This window comes from Ruditapes philippinarum, unplaced genomic scaffold (assembly GCF_026571515.1).
Source record: "Ruditapes philippinarum isolate M1 unplaced genomic scaffold, ASM2657151v2 ctg6119_1_1_1_1, whole genome shotgun sequence".
Taxonomy (NCBI): domain Eukaryota; kingdom Metazoa; phylum Mollusca; class Bivalvia; order Venerida; family Veneridae; genus Ruditapes; species Ruditapes philippinarum.
In genome coordinates, this window is record NW_026856892.1 from 193 (window position 1) to 26,769 (window position 26,577).

Genomic DNA, 26,577 nt, shown 5'->3' on the forward strand with positions numbered 1-26,577 from the left:
CCATATTTCTGTTACTTACTGCGAATTTATATTAGACCTGGCTTTGTAAAATGTAAGCGGCAGCCATTTTTTAAAATTGTGTATTTCATGGGAGGAAAATAATTGTGTAAGATTCAGAGGGATATAATTTGGATTTGTTAGTCATACACCTTTTTAAAAGAAAGAAAACTTATTTGAGGATTGTAACAGACAAAAAATAAGTGTTGACAGATGTGAAAACATTCAGAAAAGGAGCTAGGAAAATGGAAAACTTGGAAGCTTGCTAAGGAAAGCTGCCGCTGGGTTGTTTTACTTATTCTACGAGTGATGGCTGTCAATGCTTTTCAATTTTTCATAAAGCATACGGCAGTTATTGCTCGTAGGATACTTTAATATGCCCAAATGTCATCAAGAGCAGTTTTGCATGCGGAAGGAATATATTTTTCAGACTGTAAAAACGAAACAAAAAAATTTAGAGACGAAATTTGGCATTTGACATTTAAGTTATTTATCTATTTCAGCTTTGCTATTTCTTTTAACAGCCTGACATTGTCAGAATTGTCAGTAAAATAAAATTGAGGTACCACATGGGGAAAATCTTAAAAAAGTAGTTTCGTCATTGAAAAAAGTGAAATTATATTTTGATAATTTTCACTGTGAAATTATCAAATATAATTTTCATGGATAAATCAGTAATCCACTGAAAAGCATAAAATAAAATAGATTTTTCTACACATATTTCTTTTCTACGTTTTCTCTGAAATCTCGCCATTGTATTTATCATACCTGACAACTTAATTTTACATCAGGAATGACAAAATTCGCAACAAATTATTAATAACGTATCAAAAATATTGCCAATATTGTTAGAAATGTTATTTCGTTATACGGTAAATAGTCTGGGTTACCGAGAATGATTTCTGAGTTAATTATTAATAATCGGCAAGGTGTTCCAAATTAAAGATATCTTAAAAATTTTCGACTCTGACCTTAACCTAATTTGTTGGAATAGTAACAAAATATAAACAATGAAATATTTGACCTCCTTACAAAATACTGAATCACTATATTTTTACTTATTAATGCCAAAATACAAGAACGCAAAAGATGGTTTAGATAATTGGCCAATGATTTATCTTTGGTAACTATAACAGGACACACACACGTGTTTTAAATTGACATTTTGGCTATTTCAGGTGTTATAAATTGACATTTATGCTTTTCAGGTGTTTGATAGATTTTTATCTGTTTAAGTAGCTTTTATCTATCTTCCATATACTCAACCCCTGCTGGGGACCTAGACTTGACGCGCGTCAACTGACAAGAATGTTAGTAAAAGAGCTGAAATAAAAGAATATAAAAGTAATGGAAATGAGTATATTGTTAAATACAGGTTAATAACAGAAAAGGTATTTCGTAGACGTATGTTCAATCCAGCTTACAGCCAGACTGAACTCGGGGCCAGACAAGTTTATGATATTAGGTGGTAAATCATTCCAGTGGACTATTGTTCTTGGGAAAAATGAATATTTATAGTAATCAGTTTTAGTTTGGACTTGTTGGAATGCATGGAGATGGGATGTTCTAGATGATCTTGTAAGAGGGGGAAAGGGATAGCCACCTGGTCATGCAAGATGTTGTTAAACATGACCAGGCGTTGGTAAATACGCCGAAGGTCAAGGCGCCTCCATTGAAGGGAAGTCAACATGCAAGTGTTATTTGACAGACGGCCAAAATCATGTTTGACCCACCTAGCAGCCCTTCTCTGGACGGACTCTATCTGGTCAATGAGAGTTCCTGTGTAGGGGGACCAGACCGTGGAGCTGTACTCAAACTAGGGCCATACAAGTGTCTTGTATGCAGTTGACTTTAACCTTTCTGAGTGAACCTTAATGTTTCGGCGTAGAAAACCAAGTGTTTGATTCGCCTTTGTTGTGATGTTGTCTATGTGTTTGTTCCATGTTAGATCGTTTGATATTGCAATGCCAAGGTATTTTGCAGATGGAACTGTTGCTCATATGGTATTATGTAGAAGGTTTTGCGTCGGAATAGCTGTTTTTCGTTTTGTGATTTGGATAACCTGGCAATTTTACGGATTAAATTGCATGTTCCATTTTGTCTCCCATTGTTCAAGTTGGTATAAGTCATGTTGCAGTAAGCTAGAATGAGAAGCGACAGTCAGAGATAGATAGATGGCCGTTGTCATCAGCAAATAGGCGGACTTTAGAGGATTGGACATATTCAGGAAGTTTATTGATGTATAAAGGAAATAAGAGGTCCGAGAACTGAGCCCTGGGGAGCACCGGAGAAGACTGGTATGAAGCTGGATGTGGAGCAATTTATCACCACGGACTGTGACCTGTTATCAAGAAAACCTTTGATCCATTTAAGAGTTTGACCTCTTATACCGTAGAAATGCAGCTTATACAGAAGTTCGATCGAGTAAAGTGCTGTGTGGGTTTTACACAAGAAACAGGTAAGAGAGATAGGGCGATAGTTGGCTGGGTCTGACTTACTTACTTTTTTTAAGACAGGGGCGACATTTGCCATTTTCAAGATGTCTGGTAGAGTGCTGGACTGCAGTGATTTCTGGAAAAGTTTCGACACTATTCTTTACTGGTATTTTTAAGCACAATGGGTCTAATTTGATCAGGTCCTGCAACCTTATGGGGGTTGTGGATTTTTAAAAGCTTCTCAACACCTTTTACAGAGCTATCAATATCACGCATGGGGTTATGGGGACTAAATGATGTGTGGGGAACCTCTCTACCTGTATCTGCCTGATCCTGTTCCTTCATATCAGCAAGGAATTGAAGAGAAACAGGGGATTTAGAAGTGAAAACTGATTGAAATTGTTCATTTAGTATTATTGCCTTGTCTTGATCTGATGTATACAGTTTATTGTGTTTTTTCAGTGTGTCAATACCAAAGGAATCTTGTTTTGAGTGTTAAAAGTGAATACAGCTTTTTGGTGTTTGGTCTGGTTTGTGTTTGTTCATGTTCTTGAGAGATGTTGTTGTTAATGTTTAATATATCTTCTAAGTAATTTTGATAGGCTAACTTAGTTTCTGTTCTGCAGAGATGTTTAATGCTGAGATATTTTCTCTAGATTTATTTGAGTCATGGCCCTTGTACTGCTTGTAGGCTTTGTCACTTTTCCTATATAGACGTTTTAGGTTGACCTTGATCCAGGGGAGTTTATTTTTGGAGGATGACCATTTTGATGGGATGAAAGTATTGACCCCTTCCTCAATTGAGCTGGAGATTGTTTGCCATAACTCTTCCACTGATTTGTTGGAATAACCTTTTGACCTGGTAAGAGAATCATAAAGGTCCCAGTCTGCCTTATTATATAAGTGAAATTTACGTTGTTTTTGGAGCTTTATACGGGCGGAGGTATTTGTGTCGACCAGGAGAGCATCGTGATCACTAATACCTGGGATTACGTTGGCTCTGTTAACAATGGAGGGGTTATTTGTCAGGAACAGATCTAAGATATGGTTTTCTCGGGTTGGTCTTTGACTACTTGAGTAAGGTTATTATCAAAAATAATGTTAATAAAATCTCTATAGTGTGACTGAAGTTTGCAGTCTGGAGTTGTGGAGTAATATTTGACCAATCAAGTTTTGGCATGTTGAAGTCTCCGCTTACCCATACTGTTGCATTTGACTTTGTAGCCATGGATAGAGATTTATTGAACTCATCCAGGCTATAGGGGTCATTTTCTTTAGGTTTGTAGTAAGAACCTACAAGCAGTGGTTTGGAACCTTCTATTTTGATCCATAGATTTTCACAATCAGTTTCAGGTTGGTAGCTTCTTGTGCTATAATGCAGTTTTTAACAGCAATAAATTCTCCTCCCCCAGCCTGCTTCTTCCTATCTCTTCTGTAAGGGGTGTAACCTAGGTCTTGGTGGAAAATTTCATTATCAAAATGTTTAGGTTTTAACCAAGACTCGGTTCCAATTATAATATCTGGGTTTGTTGATGTTACCATATTTTCATACTCTAATTTTTTGTACACATTAGATCTGCAGTTTACAATCAGGATTTTAAGGAACGTATAATATTGTTTTTTGTGCTATGTTTTGCTTTCTTGTTATTACTTTTACTTTTCGGCGTAAGTGAAGAGACTGGATGCTCGCAATTTTCAAAGTTTGAATCGATAGAACTAGAAGTGTTTGTAAGATTATCAAATTTGTTTGGTATATGGAATGAGTCGAGGCTGCAGAGACTTGATGTTGTTATATTCATGTTATCACATGCAATGCACTTCCAGACCCCAACTCGAGAATCATTACCAAGTCTATCATACATACTGTCAGATATGTTCTGGCTGTCTGCATGGTACCATATGAAGCAGAAGTTACACTCCACGCCCTTACATGACCATGTTACTGGCTGCTCACAATTTCTACATGAAAATACAGTAGAGGTATTACCTACTACTTCTGGTATTTGGGTAGGTCTAGGGCCAGGGTTTGATTCGACATCAGTAGATTGTAATAATAAAAGGATACTGAGGAATAATAAAGACTTGTAGCTACATTTATGTAAGTTTTTGGGTCTAAGTAGCTGCTTGAGTTTAATAGTACAGCATGTGAGCAGGAGCTTGCTTTTCTGACAGTGATTTCGCCTCTCTGTGTGATTCACAGACATCATCACAGTCTGGAACACTCATGTAGCTTAAGGAACAGAGGACAAGTAATATTGGATACAAAAACATATCTGTCTCTTTCAGATTTTATGACTTGAAGCAAAGATTTACCTGTACGCCTATTCAAAAAATTTTCACAGGAAGTTGAAATTTATAAACAGGAAGTCAGCGTATAAAGGACGACCTTGACCTTAAATCAGCTGTTGTATAATTTAAAATGTTATTTTACAATTTTAGCACAGGATGAAATTTATGAATGGCAATTACTGTATTTATATTTTGAATAGGTCTCACCTACTCAGCCTTCGGAAGTTAGTAGAAATTAAATCTTTTTACAGAGAGAGATTTTCAAAAGTTGTAGTCAGTGACACATGCGCGCTAATTGACATGCATACCATTCCATGTGTTTTAAATCGTTACACTATTTCGTGTGTTTCAAAGCGGCCGTATTTTAGGTGTTTTAAATCGACATTTATGCTAGTTCGGGTGCTTCAATCGACATTTGTAATATTTCAGGTGTTTTAAATCGACTTTTATGCTATTGCAACATTGATTCTATTTCAGGTGTTTTAAATCAACATGTACACTATGTCAGATGTTCACAGGATGCCGAGGGCGTCCGATTCTGGATAAAGTGTATGGGATACACTTCCTAGACGGCCTATTATTCAGCATCAAGTGCGTAAACATTTTTATTGTTCTGTTCTACCCGTTTTTTTTAAAAATACATTTTCCCCATTTATCTTATATTGTACTGTCCAACGTGTAATGCATCTTAACCTGCAACAAATAATGAATCAACAATTGGGGAACATGTTTTTAAGGAAACGTTTATCACATAAAAAATAACATCAAGGGTAGAAAATGCTGATAGTTATGATTTGACAATATTTTACTTTGTATTATTTGGCAATATTTACCTCAGACTGAATAGGTTTCGGACGATTTCCGTTAGTTTCCCGTATTTGATACGCTGAATGAATCATGTAGTTATTAAATTACTGCCCGCTGGACTAGTGGTTATTACAAGAGGAGAGTATTCGCATGGTTGCAAGTTCGAGATCAAGATTTCTTTAACAAAATATTTCTTTATGCATAATATGTTAAGTTTCTTATGTTTTTCTTTTTTAAGTTCGTTACTTTGTTAATTTTTTTTTCTTTGAAATGTGTGAAGTCGTACGAAAACAAAGTGGTCAAGGTTTTCGCAAATGAAAAATGAAAATATGACATTTCATCACGATTCAAACCTACAACAGTCAGTTTGAAACAGAAAGTCTAAACCTTGTTTTTGAGGCTAAGAAGCAAAACAAGTGTTACGCTGGTAATTTTAACTTATACATACCATTATGTCATTCTGGTTTACTTAAGATAAAAATTATATAATCGTATTGAATTTTCAAATGTCTCAGTTCAATACTGCAAAAGTATTAAAGATAATAGACGAGAAGTCGGAAAAGAAATCTACAAAAGAATCAGGCAAAATTAACGAATCATAGAAAAGTATCATTTGATTTTTTAACAGTGATCATGTCTGATTAACCACTTTCTTTATCATAAAATAGCACTTTCTTTACAAGAAATTATTGCAATATTGAATTGAAGGATAGAGTAGTTAAACAATAAACAAATACCATTTTTACTACAGTTTGCCACTTAAATTATAAAAAGTTGACATTAGATATAATAAATTCAAGTGAAGCAAGGACGATAAACAGTTATAAATATTTGACCGCCGAAAAAAAACGTTTCAATTAATTACTTCATTGTACATGTACATAAAATAATACAGTGGAGCCTTGCTAATCCGAACCCTTCTAATCCGGAATCCTTTCTTATCCGAACGAAGTGTCCGGTCCCGATTTTTTTCATTCTATTTTCAATAGTAAAAAACCTTTCGGATCCGGAACCTGTCTACTCCGAATTCCGGACGATTTTTTCAATGTTTGTTCTTATTTTACTCTAAAATTTACCTCTCGGATCCGAACAGATTTTGCCAAATGTCACCCCTTCATTCAAAATAACAAATAATCGCACATCTTGCAGGTGTAAACATACACCAAACTGATAAGTGTTATTTCGGCCCGTGTTATTTCGCTTGATTAATGGGTGAAACGTATGATCTGCGAAGGTGTGAAAATTACACTTAGCTTGCCTTGATATCTTCTATTATTGCTTAATTGATTGTTTTTCGTCAGCTCTATAAATATTTTGATATAATGCAATAGAAATATCTTTTAATCCCTTGTATTGGATTCAATGATACGTGATTAAGTAATGAAAATTAATGGAAACTGTCAGTGAGTTCGGATACTCGCTGAATCGGATAAGAGTAAACAACAATTGACAAATGCTGGTACGAATATCTAATCATATCTCGGCCTCCTGTTTAACATCTTAGGTTAACATATCCTTGGGGACATAATATTTTTGCTTATTTATTTATTTTTATTTCTTTATTTTTGTATTAACATATATTAAAATGAACGACAAGAGACTGCAAAAATAAAATATCTAAATTGCAATTTCAAATGCATTCCCGTTTTCTTTCCTTAAACTATTTTGCAAATAACAGGAAAAAAAACATGTAAAAAAAACCTTCTAATTCGGAAACCTTTCTAATCCGGAAACCTTTCTAATCCGAACTTTTCTTCTGGTCCGGACGAGTTCGGATTAGACAGGTTCCACTGTAATGATAATAATAATAATCACTGCAGTTAAAAACGATATAATTAAAACATATCATTGGACTGTTTACGGAATAAAAAGTAAAGAGAAAGAAATGATGTTTAAAGGGAGCTAAATATTGTTGTCTTGTCCAAACAATCTTTACTTGATTATCTGAATTGACACATAAGGTCATATGAAAATTAAATAGCGCATGATGTTAATATTTCTTGGCAGCATGAAATGTGTCAATTATAACTGCTTACATAAAATAATACGTTTTATATGGATCTGATTTCATATTGAACTAAGAGACAATAAAATATTGAATATATACAATGTATCTTCTATTCACATATGTATAAACATTTAGTATTGAGACGTACTTTTTATCGTTCGCATGATCACACATTACAAAATAATAATTGAGACGCGTCTATAATACTGAGTTCGAGTATTTAAAGGCATAATATGCGCATGACCACACATTACAAAATATTTGGAATACCGCGTCGAAAATACTGAGTTCGGATATTTTCAGGCATCGTATACCTCAAAAAAAATATTCTTCTTCAGAAGGGTTTAACATCATAACATGTGTTTAAAAAATGTTTCAATAATGGATTTTGAGTATATTATATGCACATCAGCGGTAGAAAGTTGCGCAGAAAAGAAATAATATGTACTTATTACTAATTAAGGTAGAAAACTGCAAAGAAAGTGGTATTTAACCCATTACTGCATGAGCATTTTGTGAAAAATAGCTGTTTTCATTGAAAAGTCTCCAGTTAAAAGTTCAAATTGCTATTAAACTATAAAAACTGCTTTAATACTTCAAACTTGGTATAAATGTTGACTGGACCATTGCTTTTGTAACAACATGCTCAGTCCTTAATTTCCTGTTGCCATGGCAACGAGGGGACATCTCAAAATTGCCAAAAATTACTATTTTGCGTTGATATTTTTTTCCATCAAAATTAATTTCAAAGTGCTGCAACTTCTCAATGGTTTGAAATAGAGTCAAAGGCTTTTCAGAGTTGGTTACACGTTACCTTATGATCGACCTGGGTCACTTTTAGCATCTCATAAGTCCAAAACTTTCTTGGCGATCAGGGGTCTGCCGCCCCCTTCAAACTCCCAAACAGAAGGGGGACACAAGTGTTGGGGACCTTAATAAGGCATTTTTTCACCATTTGAGACAACAAAAAGGGGGGTGAAAAATGGGTTAAAAGGCGTGAATATCTGGTAATGGGTTAAACTGCCGTAGAAAGTACCATACTATACTAATAACTTTACTATTGCCAAGGAACAGAAGAAGCAAAAGATGGTTCAATTTTATGACCTATGAATTCTTTTCCAGAAACCGTAACATGATGCCAAAATAAAAGTATTAGAGAAATGAAAAAATGCATTTTGCAGGCTTATGGGTCTTTTTCGTAACGTTTAACATAATAAGATAGACATACACTAAGCAACCAAGGCATCTGAGTGTATTGTTTTTCAACATCAGAAATTTTATATGGTATTAAATGATATATTTTATTAAATATTTTATGATATATTTTATTATTAATACAAATTTTACAGGAGAAGCAGTAATCGATGCGACGAGGAAGAATAAACGTTCGGAACTTGTGCAAAGGGAACAGTTTTGAAAAAGATAGTGTTTGAATATGGCAGATTAATGCAGAATCGTTCAGTGTATTACTGCTACGTTCAAAAATGTGGAACAACTTTCATGGAAGTATTTCTAAAAAAGGTCTTCACAAGTCCGAACACTGTTTATACAAAATAATACTATGAAGAGGTAAAGGAACCCCATTCCATACCAGATTTTTACTATTTCGCCTTCGTGCGGGAAACGTATAACAGATTGTTTTCAGCATACGAAAATACATTTTTCCACCCAAACGAAATGTGGAAGAAGCTAGGAACTAACGTTATCCGTGAAGTGAGACCAAATGCTTCCGAAGCAAGTAAAGACATCGGTCATGACGTAACGTTTTCTGAGCTTGACCAGTATGTGGTGAAAATGTGGGCAGAAAGAACCCTTAATCCACACCTTGCGCCTATGAAAACTATTTGTGATCCGTGTCAGGAACGTTTTGATTTTATAGGAAAATTGGAAACAATGTTACAAGATCTACAAGATTAAGTTGAGGAGTTGAAATATGGAGCGGTCGGTTCAAAAGGCATCCGCCCTATACCCAAGATAGAATATGACACGACAATTTCACGAGTTTTCGGTCATATATTCGACATGTTTGAAAGTGTGAAAAATTACAAACACTTGATATCCAAATACAAGAGTAATTTATCTCATAAAAAGTGTTATGTTGAGATTGAAAGGGTTAAAAACTTTGATGAACACATGATTAATATATTTATTGTTTAATAAACACATATTTGAAACGTTAGAACTTATGAATCGAGATGTGTGTCTCTAAAGTCTACAGTAGCTTTAATAGTGTACTTTAAACCCTTTATCACATATTTGTTTTTATGCAATAGAGCATAGTAAATTGGAATGTGACTGGGTGTGATTTAATTAATTTAGAGCAGAACTCACAATCTCATTCCATACGGTCAAGAAAACAGACTGAATCGAATAGCCTGTGATTATTAACAAAATACAAACCGCATTGAGTAAAACAAACTTGTTTTCTCATAACAATGACCAGAGACATAGATTATAGAGATAGGCAACTTTATCTGAGTTAACTAAATCTCTATTATAAAATGATTCGCTTAAACAAAATTCAAACCATAATAAGTAAAACAATGATATTTCACATTGCGAATCAATTGTAATGATGTTTTTATGTCAACTATTTTGGAGTTAATGTTCCTGTTTATCTGTTTCTGTTTTTTTACTTGATTTTAAGTAATTAAAAAAAAGAATTCGAAACATGGGGTGCTGTTTTTTCTTTTTTACAAAGCGGAAAATATTTTTTCTTCTACAAAATTATGCCACCGGGTTTTATTGAAAATTATCACTCGGATATTCAAGCTTTGTTCTGTGTGAATATAAAAATCTTGAATCTTATTGATAATTGTTTACTGTGACAAAATAGTGTATATGTTTAAAAAAAGGTCAATAATTTAGAGACGCTTTGTGTCATAGGTTTATCAAAAGAAATTGTCGAGTAAGTTTTAAAATTGACATCTTTGTTTCGAAATTAAATTTACTATTAACTGATTTACTTTAGGTACAATCTGACGAATGGCAGCATGTATTGAATAAAGCGTTGATACAAAAGCTCGTAAGGTACCTTGAGACACAATTAATAAGATTATTATTTGACTCGTGATAATGAAAAATAGTCGATAAAAAGTTAAGCATAAGCAGGTTTATTGTATTTTATCATATTAATCCTAAAAACTAACAAATAAAAAGAGAGAAACTGCTTTTAAGTTAACAATTTAATTATTTATTCCAAATCAATCACGTCAAAAGTATCAGACGAAATTTTACAAACAACAGCTCCGCCGATGCAGGTTATTTACGCCCGATGGCAAATTTATTTTACAAGACGGTATCATGGACAGAAATATGTCTCAAAGAAAAATAGCAAATTATTGGTGTAAATGGCTCAGATTATGACTTTTCCATCAAATGTAAAAACGGCTAGGTTCTTTTCTAGTTCACGAGTTAACATTTTTGTAATAGAAGATTATTGAACACTATAATTTGATTTCTTTTTTTTATTTATTTTTTTCAAGATATAAGCTAATTAAACTTGGCCTGCGTAAGTCATTATGTGGAAACCAATAATTTCTCAGTAAATTTGCTGAAATGGGGGCATAACTTTTCCAATAATTAATTGATTGCAATATAAACTTGTGTTTAGATAATTATAACCTACTTCCTTGCCAAATATAAAAAGAACCACTGAAATCCTTCAAAAGTTATTTTGCAGAAACCCTTAATGCCATACCGTAGATCTTCGGGTATGTAAAAAATTGAAACAAAACAGCACATAGGTTAGAAATTATTAAAAATAGATAGATTATTAAAATTGACTAAAAATTTGGAAAATGGGGTACCCAGAAAAAATATTGAAAATAAAGTTACCAATAAAACAGTTTCACTCTGTTGACTGAGCCTGTCCATGAGTGGAATTACATGAGAATATTTGTCATTGTCCCCAACACACTCGTTTTAATAGATCTAGATCAAAGTTCTATTTGAAAAAAGAACAATAGAAACTAAGTGAAGGTAAGGAAGGTAATCAAATAATGTCTTTAACAAACAAAAGAACAATGTTTAAAATATTGTCTTGGTTTCGATTTAATCCTGATTTATTTCTTAACCCCATAACTTTTACGACATTAAAGACTTCCATATTGCTTTTAGGTGTAGTTGTTTTTGTTACTTTTGCATTAGGCATTTCTTAAGGCAAACGGGAAAATCTAGTCACAAAGTAAGTATAATAAATGTTAGAATATTTGTGTTCAAACGTCGAAATATATGACACGTTTAGCTCCTGGACTTTAAAATATTATTTTACAATTTTGATTAGGTGACTAAATTATAAGTGCCGGTAGACTATCCTCGAGATTAATGGATATTGCATATTGTTATAAATTTTCCAAAAAGCCCGATGTCATTTCTATTTTTAATAAAAACTGTGTGTAGCTTTATAAAACTTAAAAAGTTTAATAGACAAAGATTATTGGAAAAAAATGGGATTGCATAAAAATAAATACTGGAATTATATCCTCGTTTTTTCTATTTCTCTCTTTTAGAAATTTTAAATGTAAAACACATTTAATTTTACTAATTACGCACTATATAACCTAAACTTCTATTATAAACTCGTTGAATATATTGCTCAGCGTTTAGAGATCTTAATCCTTGAAAAATGATATATTTTATAGGCAATGACAGAATTTATTCTTTCTAGACCTGGATTGTGGCAACAATAACCCATTAGGGGTAACAAATTGCCTCCCTTTTGAAGTAAAATCACGAGTCGCCTTATGATCTTTGAAGTGTCGATTTGTTTTAAATTCAAAGTGATTAAATGTAAAAGAGGTGTACACATTTTTAGCTATGACATAATTATTTTAAATTGAAATTCACGGTTGATGCCTCTTTCTTTTCAGACCAAGTTCCAGCTTCCCACTAAATATCCTCATGGAGAATGTATCATCAATCATCATTATATTACTGATAGTATCCCTCTTTGTTCATTGTCAAGGGGAAAAAAATATATTAAATTCTACAAAACCAGCGTTAGATGGCGTTGTTTACAGTAATGTGAGTCATATAAGTGAAACTGAAGAGTCAAAAGCAATTATAATTCGTTCCCTTCGCGTAGCAAATGAATGTGAAATTGTTGTAAAAAACAGAAGTGCCTATATATTTCAACAGGTACTGAAAAAACATAGACCCCACTTTGTTCAGTTTCATATTGTATTACAGAATGTTGAAGTAAACAAAACCAAGGACGTGTTTCAACCTGGCAGATGGTACTGGACTTTTGGATTAATGTCCAAGCCATATCAATTTCCATCATGGGAATTAAGTTATGATCTTTATTCGTTTGGACTGTTGGATTTTAAAACAGCACTTGTACCATACATTTTCATGAAGGTGTATGGGGAATGCAACTTGACATTGGGAACGGAAGAAACATCCAAACTTATCACGGAAGCTTTAAGTCCACTCGTCAATATCGACAGCGCGTCTAAACTTCCAAGAGAATATCAGGAAAACTATTTTTGTTATCTTTCAGTCGACGAAAACATTCGCAATACTTTAGCTTACTCGGCGTCGATTTACCTCCTATTCCCTATCATATATATCAACTACAAATGTTGTTTCCTGCAGTACAATTTCAGGGACGAAAGGTTTGACGACAATTGTTCTAAAGACATAAGGCATATACAATGGACGCATTTAAAAACTTTCAACATAATTCTTTGCATTTTAATAATCGCATTTTGTCCAATACCTCTTTTCAAATTATTAGCTTGGCTAGGAGAAAAGGATAGTACAAAAGAAATACCAATGACCGACGTAGGACATGACCAAGAAGAATGGATATATGCAAACGGAGAGCATCCTCTTACATTTTTGATGTTATAAGCTTTCATGGGATTGGTATCGACAAACAATGGCCAGTGTTAATTTCAAGAATCAGAAGATTCTTTTGTCTCATATTGGCACCTTTGATAATTTATATTCAGCTGTATATGAATATCGGCGGTATTGGTGTTTGGACGAAAGGTGATAAAATAACTACCAAAGATTTTGTAGACGTAGGAACACCTGTAGGTTTTCTGGCACTTCTTGGTGATGCAAGCAATAGACATAAAGTTTTCGTCCCGGCATTAGGGGGACCAGTTGGCATCACTTCTCTTTATTTTGTTCTTGGTTTTTTCTTTTTAGTTTTACCTAGATGTCTTAAAAATGTTGTAAACAATGGTTTGCCAGTTTCGTATATTTTTTGTGAAAACCCAAGTGTCAATAATGACGAAGGAAGGCAGTGTCCCAGCTGCAGAAATATACAGTCGCCCCTTTTATTCGGAGCAAATGATATCATTAACCTGTCACAGATCAATGTTGACCCCGCTGATTTGAAACCTGGATACACAAAAAGTGGTACTCTGATGAGATGTAATTTCTATATGTTATTTTCAATGAAATTCTGGCGTTTAGTCTGGCGAATACAAATAACAAGGGCTTGTTTCATCTGTGACCGAATGCCAATGCTTCTGTTCTTTCTCAGTGTTGTTTGTATACCTTTATATATTGTGATTTGTCTCTTAGAAATTTTGATATGTCTTTTATATTTTGGAGTACCGTTTTTCTTTTTCTTAATTGTTTTGATAAGAGCGGCTATGAATATGATACCAGATTTGAGGAAAAAATATACAATGTTTTCGTACATATTTAGTTTTCGTTTCATAAGGTGCCTCTGTAACTTTATTTTATTCATATCTATTTTGGCATTTGCTTATTGTAATTACTTGTTGATAGTTGCAAGCCTAAGATTTATCTCTAAAGTAATAACATACTGTTTTATTGCTGTCGTTATTTTCCCTTCGGTTTCTTTTGGAAATATTTTCCTTTTTGTCGTTATTGTATATTACATAATACGCCAACTAAAACTGTTTAGTTATAATTATACATCAATTCTTCTTTCTGCAGTCACAATATCAAAACGGATCAATAAAACACAAAATCACGTGACATGCTTCAATGGTCATTTGACTGTTTCAAACGTTATGCTTAACGAACTAATGGGAATAGAAATCAATGGACGGTTTTTGGAAACTTCTCAAAATATCGCCTTGTCTAACACAAGAGAAAATGTTATTGAAATGAAAATAGCGGAACATAGCTATGGTATACCAAATGAGCTTTTTCAATTGCTTATTCGTAAATATCGCCCGGTGCATAAATATGTTCTGTCTTTGCTATTAAGAGTTTCCGTTTTAATATTCTGGGTACTCCTTTTCCTAATTATAACACACAATTATAGTTTAGTACCCGATGACCAAATAGCAGAAGTACTTCACGTGATATTCATCATTGCTGTTGGCGCATTGCCAAAGCTCATATAATCTAATCTTATAAGTAATTCATATTCACCAAAGGACAAAATAGAAAAGAAATTCATGGAGCAGACAATTATTGAGTATTGGACTAAAAGAAAAGCATCGTGAAAAAGTGTAAGTTCAACCCTGCTTTTTCAGACATAGAAGGACCATGTGTTAATAAATGTTTTCAATTGTGCCTGCCTCTGCAATTATGCTGACATTGAAGGCATGATTTATAACTTATCTTATATACCCGTTTATTTATAACTTATTTGATCGAGGAAAAATAAGCATCTTATCCTCGAAATACCTTGAATTTTGTAACTTACTTGCATATTTTTCAGCTTAATAAAATAACAATCAAAACGTTTTTGTTGAATTCTTGATTTTCGTTTCATGTAAAGCTTTGATATAGAGGATATTTGTTTGTTTTGCATGTAAGATTGAAATCTATTCACTGAGTGAACACCAGATGTAATTTTCACGAGTGGCGTAGCCACGAATGAAAATAGAATACCTGGTTTTCACGAATGAAATATATTTCAATCTTAATGTAAAACAAATAAATTTTCTTTTTATTTCATGCTTTTTAAGTTACTTTAAATTTTGTATACTGATTTTGCCGCGTAACGTCGCACATTCCCCTTGGTAACGTCACCACAACATGACGTCACATCATCAATTTTGAAATATTGTTCTGCTATTTCTCTAATTTTGTTACATTTTTAACATGATGTATGATGACATCGACTTTATTTTCCTAAAGAAGCAAAATTTACGTATGACTGCATTTACTTCTGTCTGTTATTCCATTTAGTTATGATATTCTTTTCATCCGCATTCAGATATAGTCCGGCTACAGTGAAAATTATATTTTATAGATTTCACTAGTGGTTTATCAGAATATAATCATCTGATATATTCCAGTAAAACACTGGAAAGCATGAAATAAGTTTTTATCATCATCTTGGTGGCCATTTGGATAACAAATGTGGAGGGCTTACTCTAAGTACATATTCTTCAGTCTCTGTCTTGAGTTCAAACTTGTATGTGTATAAAAAAAACAAAGGAATCCACAAGCATACTAGAATTAGTTTTAAGCCTACTAGTAAGCGTTGTATCGGAACACAAAATTATCAAAAAGTCAACTGAAGCCCTAGGGCTGAAGTAAGAATTATACCAATTAAAAAAAACTTATAAAAGAATGGTGATCAAAATACTTATATAATTTTTCACCAAATAAATGGTTAATCTTTAATATTTTTTTAACATGCAGTTTTACTCAGGTTCATTTACTCAAACGATTTATATAACCAATGATAATGATAATGATAGTTTAATATTTATCTAGTTCAAACACTTCTAGCTAGAATGAAAAGGAAAATGTTAATAATACTGAAGACTCAGTTAGATTTAGTCTGTTTAACTGAGTTACTGGAAAGTGCACTGCCGATCAATATCACTAGCACCAAACACCAACTACAGCAGTATTCTAACTATTACTGATGTGCTATATAAAATGTTCTAAGATTGAGATGAAATGCAAGCTGGCACAAAGAACTTTACATGGGTGTTGTGAGTATATAAGTCACGGTTCAGAACTGTTCACTATTTAGGGGAGAAGATGTGTAAGCGGCCGGATAGCTCAGTCGGTAGAGCCGCGGTACGGTATTCCGAGGGTCCCAGGTTCGAGCCCCGGTCAGGCTGCACATTTTTCTAACCCTGTGACATTTGGCGCCCAACGTGGGCCGTGACTGATAAAGCTCAGATTTTATTTTACATTGATTTGTAACTCTGTGAAATTCGAGGACGAATTTCAATATAGCAGGAGAGTATGTCACGATTCAGAACTGTTCACTATTTAGAGGAGAAGATGTGTAAGCGGCCGGATAGCTCAGTCGGTAGAGCCGCCATACGGTATTCCGAGAGTCCCGGGTTCGAGTCCCGTCAGGCTGCACATTTTTTCTCACCCTGTGACATATAAATTTTAAGGATATATTCCTTCTCCTTTCTTGTTTGTTTGGTAATATTTCAAGTGTCAGATCGACACAAGATAATACAGATAGTGAATGATTATGATAGTGATAGTTAAAAATTCATCTAGTTCAAACACTTCTTGCTAGAATACGGAAGACGTGAAAAGGAAAATGTAAATAATACTGAAGACTCAGTTTAATTTAGTCTGTTTATATGAGTTACTGGAAAGTGCACTGCCGATCAATTTCACTAGCACCAAACACCGACTACAGCGGTATTCTAACTTCTACTGATGTGCTATATAAAAATGTTCTAAGATTGAGATGAAATGCGAGCTGTCACAAAGAACTTTACAGGTGGTGTTGTGAGTATATAAATTTTAAGGATATATCCCTTCATGTGCACTTGTTTGTTTGTTTGGTAATATTTCAAGTCAGGTCGACACTGTTAATATAATACAGATAATACAGTGACTCTCCTGCATTACCCTCATATGCGTTTTCCTCTACACTGGAAAAATGCAGACTCTGTATGAAGGAACATGCAGATAGAAGCAGAAACTCTCAAGCATATAAGCTTGACACTAAAGTTGATAACAATGTAAATACATCAAGGGACGAAGCAATATGAAATTGTACAAATTATGTTTATATTTATTCATTGTTACAGTATTTCACTTTGCTATTGTCTTTTATCATACTTAAGATAATGTGTCTGCTGTATATTTCTATCTACCATATACCCTTATTTCTAATGTCGAAATAACATTTTATTTTGTTCAATTGTTTCTTTTTTGCATGTGTTTTTATCATAAGTGACCAGGTAGTGAACAATGATCGTTGTCAAGGTGTCTTACGAACATCTCAAAAATACATAAAAGAAAGGAAAATTGATCAAACTATTAAAATGTTTAAAAGAAACAAGCACGAAAAAAAAGAAAAGACCGGAAAATTGAAGCAGCAAAGTTACTTTGAACCTAGAAAACTGAAACGCCCATGTGACCCAGGCAAACTCTTTTACGACACAAGTTCACCAAATGGCGTCTTGTCTTGTTAAACAGTGATTGCAGCAAAGACAAGCAAACTATAACTCTACTCACATCGTATAACGATTCTGTTACTTGATAACTTATATATAAGTAAAACATTTACATATAACTTGGTGTACACATACAGTTCAGATTGCGAAGAAAAATACCAGACACAAGTGTTGTAAAAGAGTGTAAAATCTGGAGAAGGATGATCATGACTGTGTTGAGTTATTACAATCACTGAATACGTAATACTTTGTAAATCATATACAATCATGCCTATAAAGACTTGACCGCCAGCACTGATGTTGTTCCTTACCTTATTGACGCTACTGTAGTGTATAGCTTAGAAATTAAACCCCGTAATGTGATTATAAAGATTATAAAGAGAAAGAAGTCGATGTTTATTTGAAAAGGTAAAACTAGATTTTTCTATGTGTCGTAAATAATGCAAGATTCATGTTTACGTACATGTGAAAGATCAGATTAAAATTGTTACCCCCTTAATATTAGTACACCAATTTACGTTTTATAACTTCACCTTTTACACTTTTTCACTATGAGGATTCTTTCTACAGATATCTAATTAGAATATTTACACAAAGATAATTGAAATACAATAAAACGATTCAATACTAGAAATCAATTATAAAACAATATAATACTTATAGTATTTTGTTTTTCATTTTGATGGTAATGAAGATCATAACAATTGACGACCACTTAAACTTCTTTGCATAACTGAACTAAGTGATAAGATCTTTTCGTCCAGAAAATGCTAACTTATCCATCGGAAAACAAATCTGTCCAGTAGTTTTGTGTGTAAATTTGACAAAGAGATTGATATTAGACATTCAGCAGGACATTGAAATTTTACCGAATGTAGCAGTAAACACGGCATTACATACAGCATTACATTGAAACGTTATAGAATATCCAGCTGACAGGACATTCGGCTAAACATTCAACAGGACATTGGACTGGACCGCTGCACCTTTCAAGAACAAACGCATTATATTTAGTAAATCGTTAATATTGTTTATTTTTACTATAACTGTCATGCATTCAAACGGCGTTAAATACGTCTAGAACCTATTCAAAATTTACCCAATCCGTTTCCTTCCATACACCGGTGCTTGTTGTTTCTACCAACATTAAACGTCTAAAAAATAAAGCAATGAATTGTGCTACCTTTTCATCCATTTGAACAATTATCGCAATTCTCACCATTGAAGTATATTGAGAGTCAACGTTATATAACTGTTTTCTTGAGCTCTGTCTCGAATCATTTTCATTGGTTTGTTTTCATTCTGTGTTGGTGTTTTGCCAATCAAATACCTGAAATCTGTGTTTGAAATCTTAAAGTTAACAGTTATAAACAATGTATATGAAACGAGTTAGTTACAAGGATATAACACTGGTTAGGGAGACATCAAGGGGTGTTTCTGCTAAAAATAATGTCAAGGCCATTAGCGCAATTTTAGCTAATATAGATTAAACTTGAAACACGCTATGCACAGTATGATATCAAATATTTGAAAATAGTGAAAATAACTTATATACGATATGGAGCTCGGGAGCTTTGAAGTGAGAAAAACTGAATCATGAATGAATCATGCACAGTTACTATTCATCTAAATATAAAGTTGACATATCTTTTGTTATTTTAGTATCTTCTATTATTCTAGATTGTTTACAATTATCGAGTATTTTAAATAAGGAAGGTAATATTTCTCCCTACTGACAGATATAAACAAACTTGATACTTTCAGTCTAGATCTTTTGTGACGCTGTTTCCTACTGTGTTAGTGATCCGTATCTTTAAACTTTAAGTACTTTAACCTCGTTTTGAGTAAATGCAAAAAGCTAGAAACTAACTTAAGGTAGTTTTTGTGCGTAAAGGGACACAAGCAAATGACTCTAATAAAACAGTCAGCAATTTAAAGACATTGTGAGTTTGAGATATATCTCGCAGATAAGACCTTTGTTAGGTAAGTTTTTATATTTTCTGCACATTTTAAATTGGAAATAATTTAACTACATGAACTAAATAAAGACATATTGATTAAAACACGTAAGTCACTTTGATATAAAAATGAAAGTTTTAACCATCACACAGGCAAAATTGATAGATAAATTGTAAAAAAACAACAACACAAAACAGGTAAAATGGTCTGATTTATTGAACTAAATATTATAATAATTATTTGCCAAAACAAAGATACTCAATATCATTTCAAGACTACAAACGTAATCAGAAACGGTAGGTAGGACATTATTAAATACAATTATCTCATACACTACAAGTTTTAGAAGGGAGATACCGAAATATGATTCAAACAGCAAATTCATATTTTAACTATTTCAAAGTTGTATTTAACAGCAATAACAAACCGAAGTAAATAGTTATAAGGAAGATTATCTACTCTCTATGACGAAATCCATTTGTTTAACAAGCATTAGGACAATGCCTCGCAATATCTTCCTGTTACATGTAGATTCGGTTGTTTCAATCAAATGTTAAAACAAAAAGAACAACATATTTTTGTTACCGAATACAATGAACGCGTACGTCAATTTTGACTTTACGTGCAACAAATATCAGGAAAATAAAATAATTTCATTTTTATTTCCTTTTTACATTTTTTTCCTTCGTTTTTTTTTTTACTTTCTTTGTAAAAAGGATACCATGTAAAATGTTAATTTCACTGAAATGATGAAATGATAAAAGTTATCTTCAGTGATCAGTATCGACGTTTTATTTAAACACTGTGCATAAGTGTATCATATACAATGTAGATACATTTACGCACTTAAGAGCTTAGCCGGCGTAAAATCAGGACAAAAATGAAAACATATTATAATAAAAAATAACATATAAGGATATTTGAAAATATCGACAGAAGGACTAAATATACTAAAGATAGAACATACATAGCAATATGGTTAAAGTATATGACACATGCAACATACAACAAAGTAAACGAAAATCACACTACTGTTACAGTAATAGTTATAATACTGCATGTTTGCGACCTCACTTTTCATTGGATAATCGTGACGTTTATATTATTAGTTAATATAAAGATTTTGACATGTTTTATGGCCCTTTATAAACGTTTTTTTTTCTGGAAATATAACCCGAGCAGCTAGGCTACGGTCATATAACTTGTCAGCAATATTTATAACGAATCTATAATACAGAAAACTTCCTTTTGTTAGAAAAAAGTGAGATTTCTTACAAAATTGACAGCAGCCGTGTATATAAAACTATATAAACGTCACGATTATCCAATGAAAAGTGACATTTCTAACATGCAGTATTATAAAGTTTTATAAATATGGCTGCTTTTAAGTTATCCAAATAAATCTCATTTTTCTTTATAAAATGACGTTGTTGTATTATGAATTCGTTATAAAGATTCTTGACAGGTTATATGGCCGTATATAAACAGTTGTTTGGAATATAAATCTCGCCTATCGGATCGGGTTATATATTCTAACAAGCCCTTATATAGGTACATATAACCTGTCAATTATCTTTATAACTTATAGATTTAAGATTTTGTACATAACAGAAATACACAATATTGTTAAGGAAATAAAATAATTTACTTGACAGAAAAACATACTATTTTTACGGTAATGAAATACTGTGCATGACAGCAATGCACACCATTGTAACGGTAATAACATAATGCACTTAACAGCAATACACACTATTATAACGATTATAAAATACAGAACATGAAAAAAATGCACATTTTTGGAACGGTAATAAAATAAATACAGATAGAAATACACACTTTTGTAACGATAATAGAATAAATACGGTACATGACAGAAATACACAACATTGTAATGGTAATAACATACTGCACTAAACAGCAATACACACTATTTTAACGATAATAAAATACAAAACTTGACAGAAATACACACTTTTGTAACAATAATAGAATTAATACGGTACATGAAAGAAATACACACTATTCGTTTTATTGATAATAAAATACAATACATGACAGAAATACACACTATTGCAACGGTAATAAAATAAATACGGTACATGAAAGAAATACACACTATTGCAACGGTATTAAGATGTCGTACATGACAAAAAATACACACATCTGTAACAGCAACGAAATACACACTAATGTTTTGGTTATAAAATATAATGTTATTGACAGCCATTTATAAACAAAACTGTATGTTAAAATGTATCAAAATTTGAAATGAATTTTTGAAATTGTTAGTTTTTCTAAATAGAAAAATCATTACGTCAACAATATGACAGTTTTATCTTTGCACTTATGAAGATACATTTATAAGCAAATCGGAAACTAAGAAACATGGATGTTAACTTATTTATGATTTTTGAATCTACAAGTACTGACCACTGCATATGTTCCGATTAATATATATTATATATATATATATATATCAGTGTAGGTTTTTGATTTTTATTGTTGGTTTTTGTTGTTGTTTTTTGTTGTTTTTTGTTTTTTGTTTTTTGTTTTTGTTTTTTGTTGTTGTTTTTTTTGTTTTTTTTTTCAGTGGAATTAAAATTTATGATATATCAGTAGCTAAAAGAATATTCATATATATTCCACACGGATGGCAATTATTTAGTTTACGACTTGTTTTGCTGTGCCACTAGTCTATTCAAGTAAAGGCGATGAGTCGTCACATTATCGTTTTAAATTTCAGTATAACTGGAAGTTACAGTAGTAGGTTATAATGTTGTTAATTAAATACAAAATTTCTTTGTTTTCAGGTTTTATTTTCCACTGAAGTCATCATGACGAATGCAACATCAATCAGCTTGCTATTCCTGGTGATATTCTTCTTCTCTCACACTCAAGGGGCAAAGTCTTCAAATTTTACTATACCAGCACAAGATGGCGTTTTAAACAGTGATGTGAGCAAACACGTTCACATTGATAATTCAACAGCCATTGTTCGTCTTTCTTCACATGTTACAAATGAATGTAAAGTTGTTGTCAAGAACGCGAGTATAAAAATATTTCAACAGGTTCTGAAAAAACATAATCCTCATTTTGTACAGTTTCATATTCAGTTGCAGAATAAGACTCATTTATATAAAGTAAACAAAACAGCAGACGTGTTTCAACCTGGAAGATGGTACTGGACACTTGGATTTGAGTCTAAACCATATCAATTTCTATCATGGGATATAAGATATGGTATTTTCTCATTTGGACTGTTAGACTTTAAGACATCACTTGTACCAAAGATTTTTATGGAGGTTAATGAGGAATGCAATTTGACATTGGGAACAGAAGAAACATCATCCATTATCACAAAGGCTTTAATTCCTCTCATAACTACCGGTAAACCAGTTAGAAATAAGGAAAACTTTTTCTGTTATCTCACTATCGATCATACTTTGCGGGATAAAATAGTCTACTTAGTGTCGGTGTACTTCTTATACCCTAGCACATATATAAACTACAACTGTTGTTTCCTCAAGTACAATTTTACGAAGGAAACTTTTAATGATAACTGTTCTAAAGAAAAAGGTCAAAAATACTTGACGCATGTGATATCTATCAACATAATCCTTGGCATTTTGATAAGCGGATTCTGCCCGATACCATTATTTAAATTGTTCGCTTGGCTTAGTCAAAGTGATGGTAGTGATGAAGAGAAAGATAAGGAAGAATGGGTATATGCAAACGGAGAGCATCCTCTTTCATTTTTTGATGTTATGAGCCTTGAGGGGATCGGAATCGACAAAAAATGGCCAGTGTTGGCTTCAAGAATCAGAAGATTCTTTTGTCTTATATTGGCACCTTTGCTAATTTATATTGAGCTGTATATGTATTCTGGTGGTCTTGGCGTTTGGAAAAAAGGGGATAAGATTATTGTCAAAGAGTTAGTAGACGTAGGAATGCCTGTTGGTTTCATGGCACTTCTAGGTGATCCAAGTAATAGACATAAAGTTTTTGTACCGGCATTAGGGGGCCCAGTTGGCATCACTACTCTATATTTTCTTCTTGGTTTCCTGTATTTAGTTTTACCAAAATCTCTTAAAAGTGTTGTAAACAATGGGTTGCCTAATTCAGATGCTCTTTATGAAAGATTTGGTATCAATTCCGACACCGAAGGACAACGTCTTAGCTGCATAGTTATAAAGTCACCCCTTTTATTCGGAGCGAGGGATATTATAAAGATGTCCCAGATCAATGTTGGCGCAGGTTCGTTGGAATGTGGATACACAAAAGGTGGTACTCTAATGAGATGTAACTTTTATATGTTGTTTAAATCGCAGTTCTGGTGCTTAGTCTGGCATATACAAATTAGCAGGATATGTTTTATCCGTGACCGAATGCCAATGCTTTTGTGCTTGCTCAGTGTTGTTTTTATACCTATATATATTGCAATTTGTCTCGTAGAAATTTTGATGTGTATTTTATATTTCGGAGTACCGTTTTTCTTTTTCTTAATTATAATGATAAGAGCGGCTATGAAAATGATTCCCGACTTAAGGGGAAAATATACAGTATTTTCGTACCTATTTAGTTTTCGTTTCACGAGATGCCTCTGTAATTTTTCTTTATTAATATCCATTTTGTTATTCGCTTACTGTATTTACTTATTGATAGTTGCAAGCTTGAAGTTTGTCTCTCAAATAATAACATACTGTTTTGTTGCTGTTGTTGTGTTTCCTTCGGTTTCTTTTGGCAATCTTTTTCTTCTTGTCGTTATTGCATATTATGTAATACGTCAATTAAAGCTATTCAGCTATAATTATACATCAGTTCTTTTTTCTGCAGTGGCAATATCAAAAAGGATTAAAGAGACACAAAATCACGTGACTTGTTTCAATGGTAATTTAGCTATTTCAAACGTTATGTTTGAAGAACTTGAGGAAATCGAAATTAATGGAAGATTATTGGATACTTCTCAAAATATCCATATAACAAGCAATTTTGAGGGTCTAATTGAAATGAAAATGAATGACCACAGCTATGGCATACCAAAAGAGCTTTTTCAATTGCTCATTCGTAAATATCGCCCTATACACAAACATGTTCTGTCGTTACTATTTAGAGTTTCAGTTTTAATATTTTGGGTACTCCTTTTCCTTACTATAACACACAACTATAGTTTAATACCCGATGACCAAATAACAGAAGTACTTCACGTAATACTTATCATCGCTGTTGGCGCATTACCAAAGCTCATAGAATCTGATCATATCAGTCATTCTAATACGCCAAAGGACAAAATAGAAAAGAAATTCATGGAGCAGACGATTATTGAGTACTGGACTCAAAGACAAATATCATGAAAATGTTTATGCTGCTGAGATAAATCCAGCTTTGTTTCAGACATTGAGTACACAATATACTAATAAACATAAAGAAATATCAATTTTCATGAATGTCTTGAAAAAATAGTGATGCTTTACTTTGTGGCTATTTAATATAAATTTGAAAATGTTTCTTTGACTTTATTTTATTTTAGACGTGAATCTTTTACTCATAATGATATATTGGACGATATAAGGATCTTTTGAAAACGTATTTGCAATAAACCATAATATGCGGCACCACACAGACGAGTTTTCTATATTCGAATTTCGTCAATTGATTATTTATAGTGACGTTTTAACATTCGCCATTAAGCGATGAAGGCCTGAAGAACAATTCACACTGTATTTCATGTTTAATCAATTTCAGTTATAGTTGTTAATATCAATGACATACTACTTTACTTAACTATTACATTATCAACTTTTAATGTTGTTACTTGTTTTCGTTGTTGTTATTATTAAAAAATTTAACTCTCTTAGATTACTATTGCTTATTGTACAAACGAATACTATTAAAGTCTATAAAAGATAATAATATTTGTGTATGAAAAACTGTCAAAAGTTGTTTGTTTTTTGTTGTTGCTTTTTTTCCACTGGTATTCCCCTCAAACACTTCTGTGATTCTTTGGGTCATATCGTGTTATTAATATTTAGCTCATGAATCCAGTACTTATTTTACAGTGAATGGCACGCTTTTGGCGATGATTCTTTATTCTTACAGGACTTATCATTTTGATTTAACCCACCTGTGTTAAAATGGTATAGTTCTTTTGCCATGTCTGTTGTCATGTAACTGAGACCATTTAATTGACAAAAGAAAGGTGGTGGTTGTTGTTGTTGTTTTTGTTGTTGTTGTTAAATTTATATAAAGCTCAATAAATGAATTCGGTTATTGTTTCTCTGAACTGTGTTTTATGAAGTTTTAATACTGGATTAATTGATTTATAGCATTTTATTTGTGAATCACGGGTTAAAATAAAAGTATAAGTAGAACGTGACAAAGCGGATTTTGCCTTCTAAATATAAGGCAGTTTAAATTTCCTTATGTCAAAAATGCAATATATCATAAATACGTTTTTGTGTTGGTAAACAGCTATAATTTCTTCATTTTACTGTTTTTAAAACAAATGATATTTCAAACATATTGGCCTATGAAATACAATTGTTTATCTCTATTGTGTAGACATTTGTCATGTGATTTGAAAAAAAAACACACCAGGAAAATAATAAAATAGAACAAAGTTTCACAAGTGTGATGTAGCTTTAACTTCCTGTTTCTATTTTAATAACATGTTTATAATGATAAATGAATTGTTTTGAAATTAATTATTCGCGTTAATAACATCATACAATAAGATTGTTGACTTAAGAATTGA

The 26,577-nt window shown here is 32.5% G+C and overlaps 2 protein-coding genes across 3 annotated transcripts; both read left to right on the forward strand.

Annotated features, from left to right (window-relative positions):
- Window positions 1–10,300: 10,300 nt before the first annotated feature.
- LOC132748035 (uncharacterized) lies at window positions 10,301–14,881 on the forward strand. 2 transcript variants are annotated; one of them, XM_060737581.1, is made up of 2 exons: window positions 10,301–10,444; window positions 12,408–14,881. In XM_060737581.1, exon 2 carries the CDS (start codon window positions 12,439–12,441, stop codon window positions 13,390–13,392), a length of 954 nt encoding a protein of 317 aa, XP_060593564.1. In that variant the 5' UTR covers window positions 10,301–10,444; window positions 12,408–12,438; the 3' UTR covers window positions 13,393–14,881. The 2 variants fall into 2 exon arrangements, with proteins under 2 accessions (XP_060593564.1, XP_060593563.1); XM_060737580.1 differs by having other exon boundaries at window positions 12,727–14,881.
- A 4,793-nt stretch (window positions 14,882–19,674) lies between these two features.
- Window positions 19,675–25,330, forward strand: LOC132748037 (uncharacterized). Its single transcript, XM_060737582.1, has 2 exons — window positions 19,675–19,847; window positions 22,637–25,330. Exon 2 carries the CDS (start codon window positions 22,661–22,663, stop codon window positions 25,175–25,177), a length of 2,517 nt encoding a protein of 838 aa, XP_060593565.1. The 5' UTR covers window positions 19,675–19,847; window positions 22,637–22,660; the 3' UTR covers window positions 25,178–25,330.
- Window positions 25,331–26,577: the final 1,247 nt, after the last annotated feature.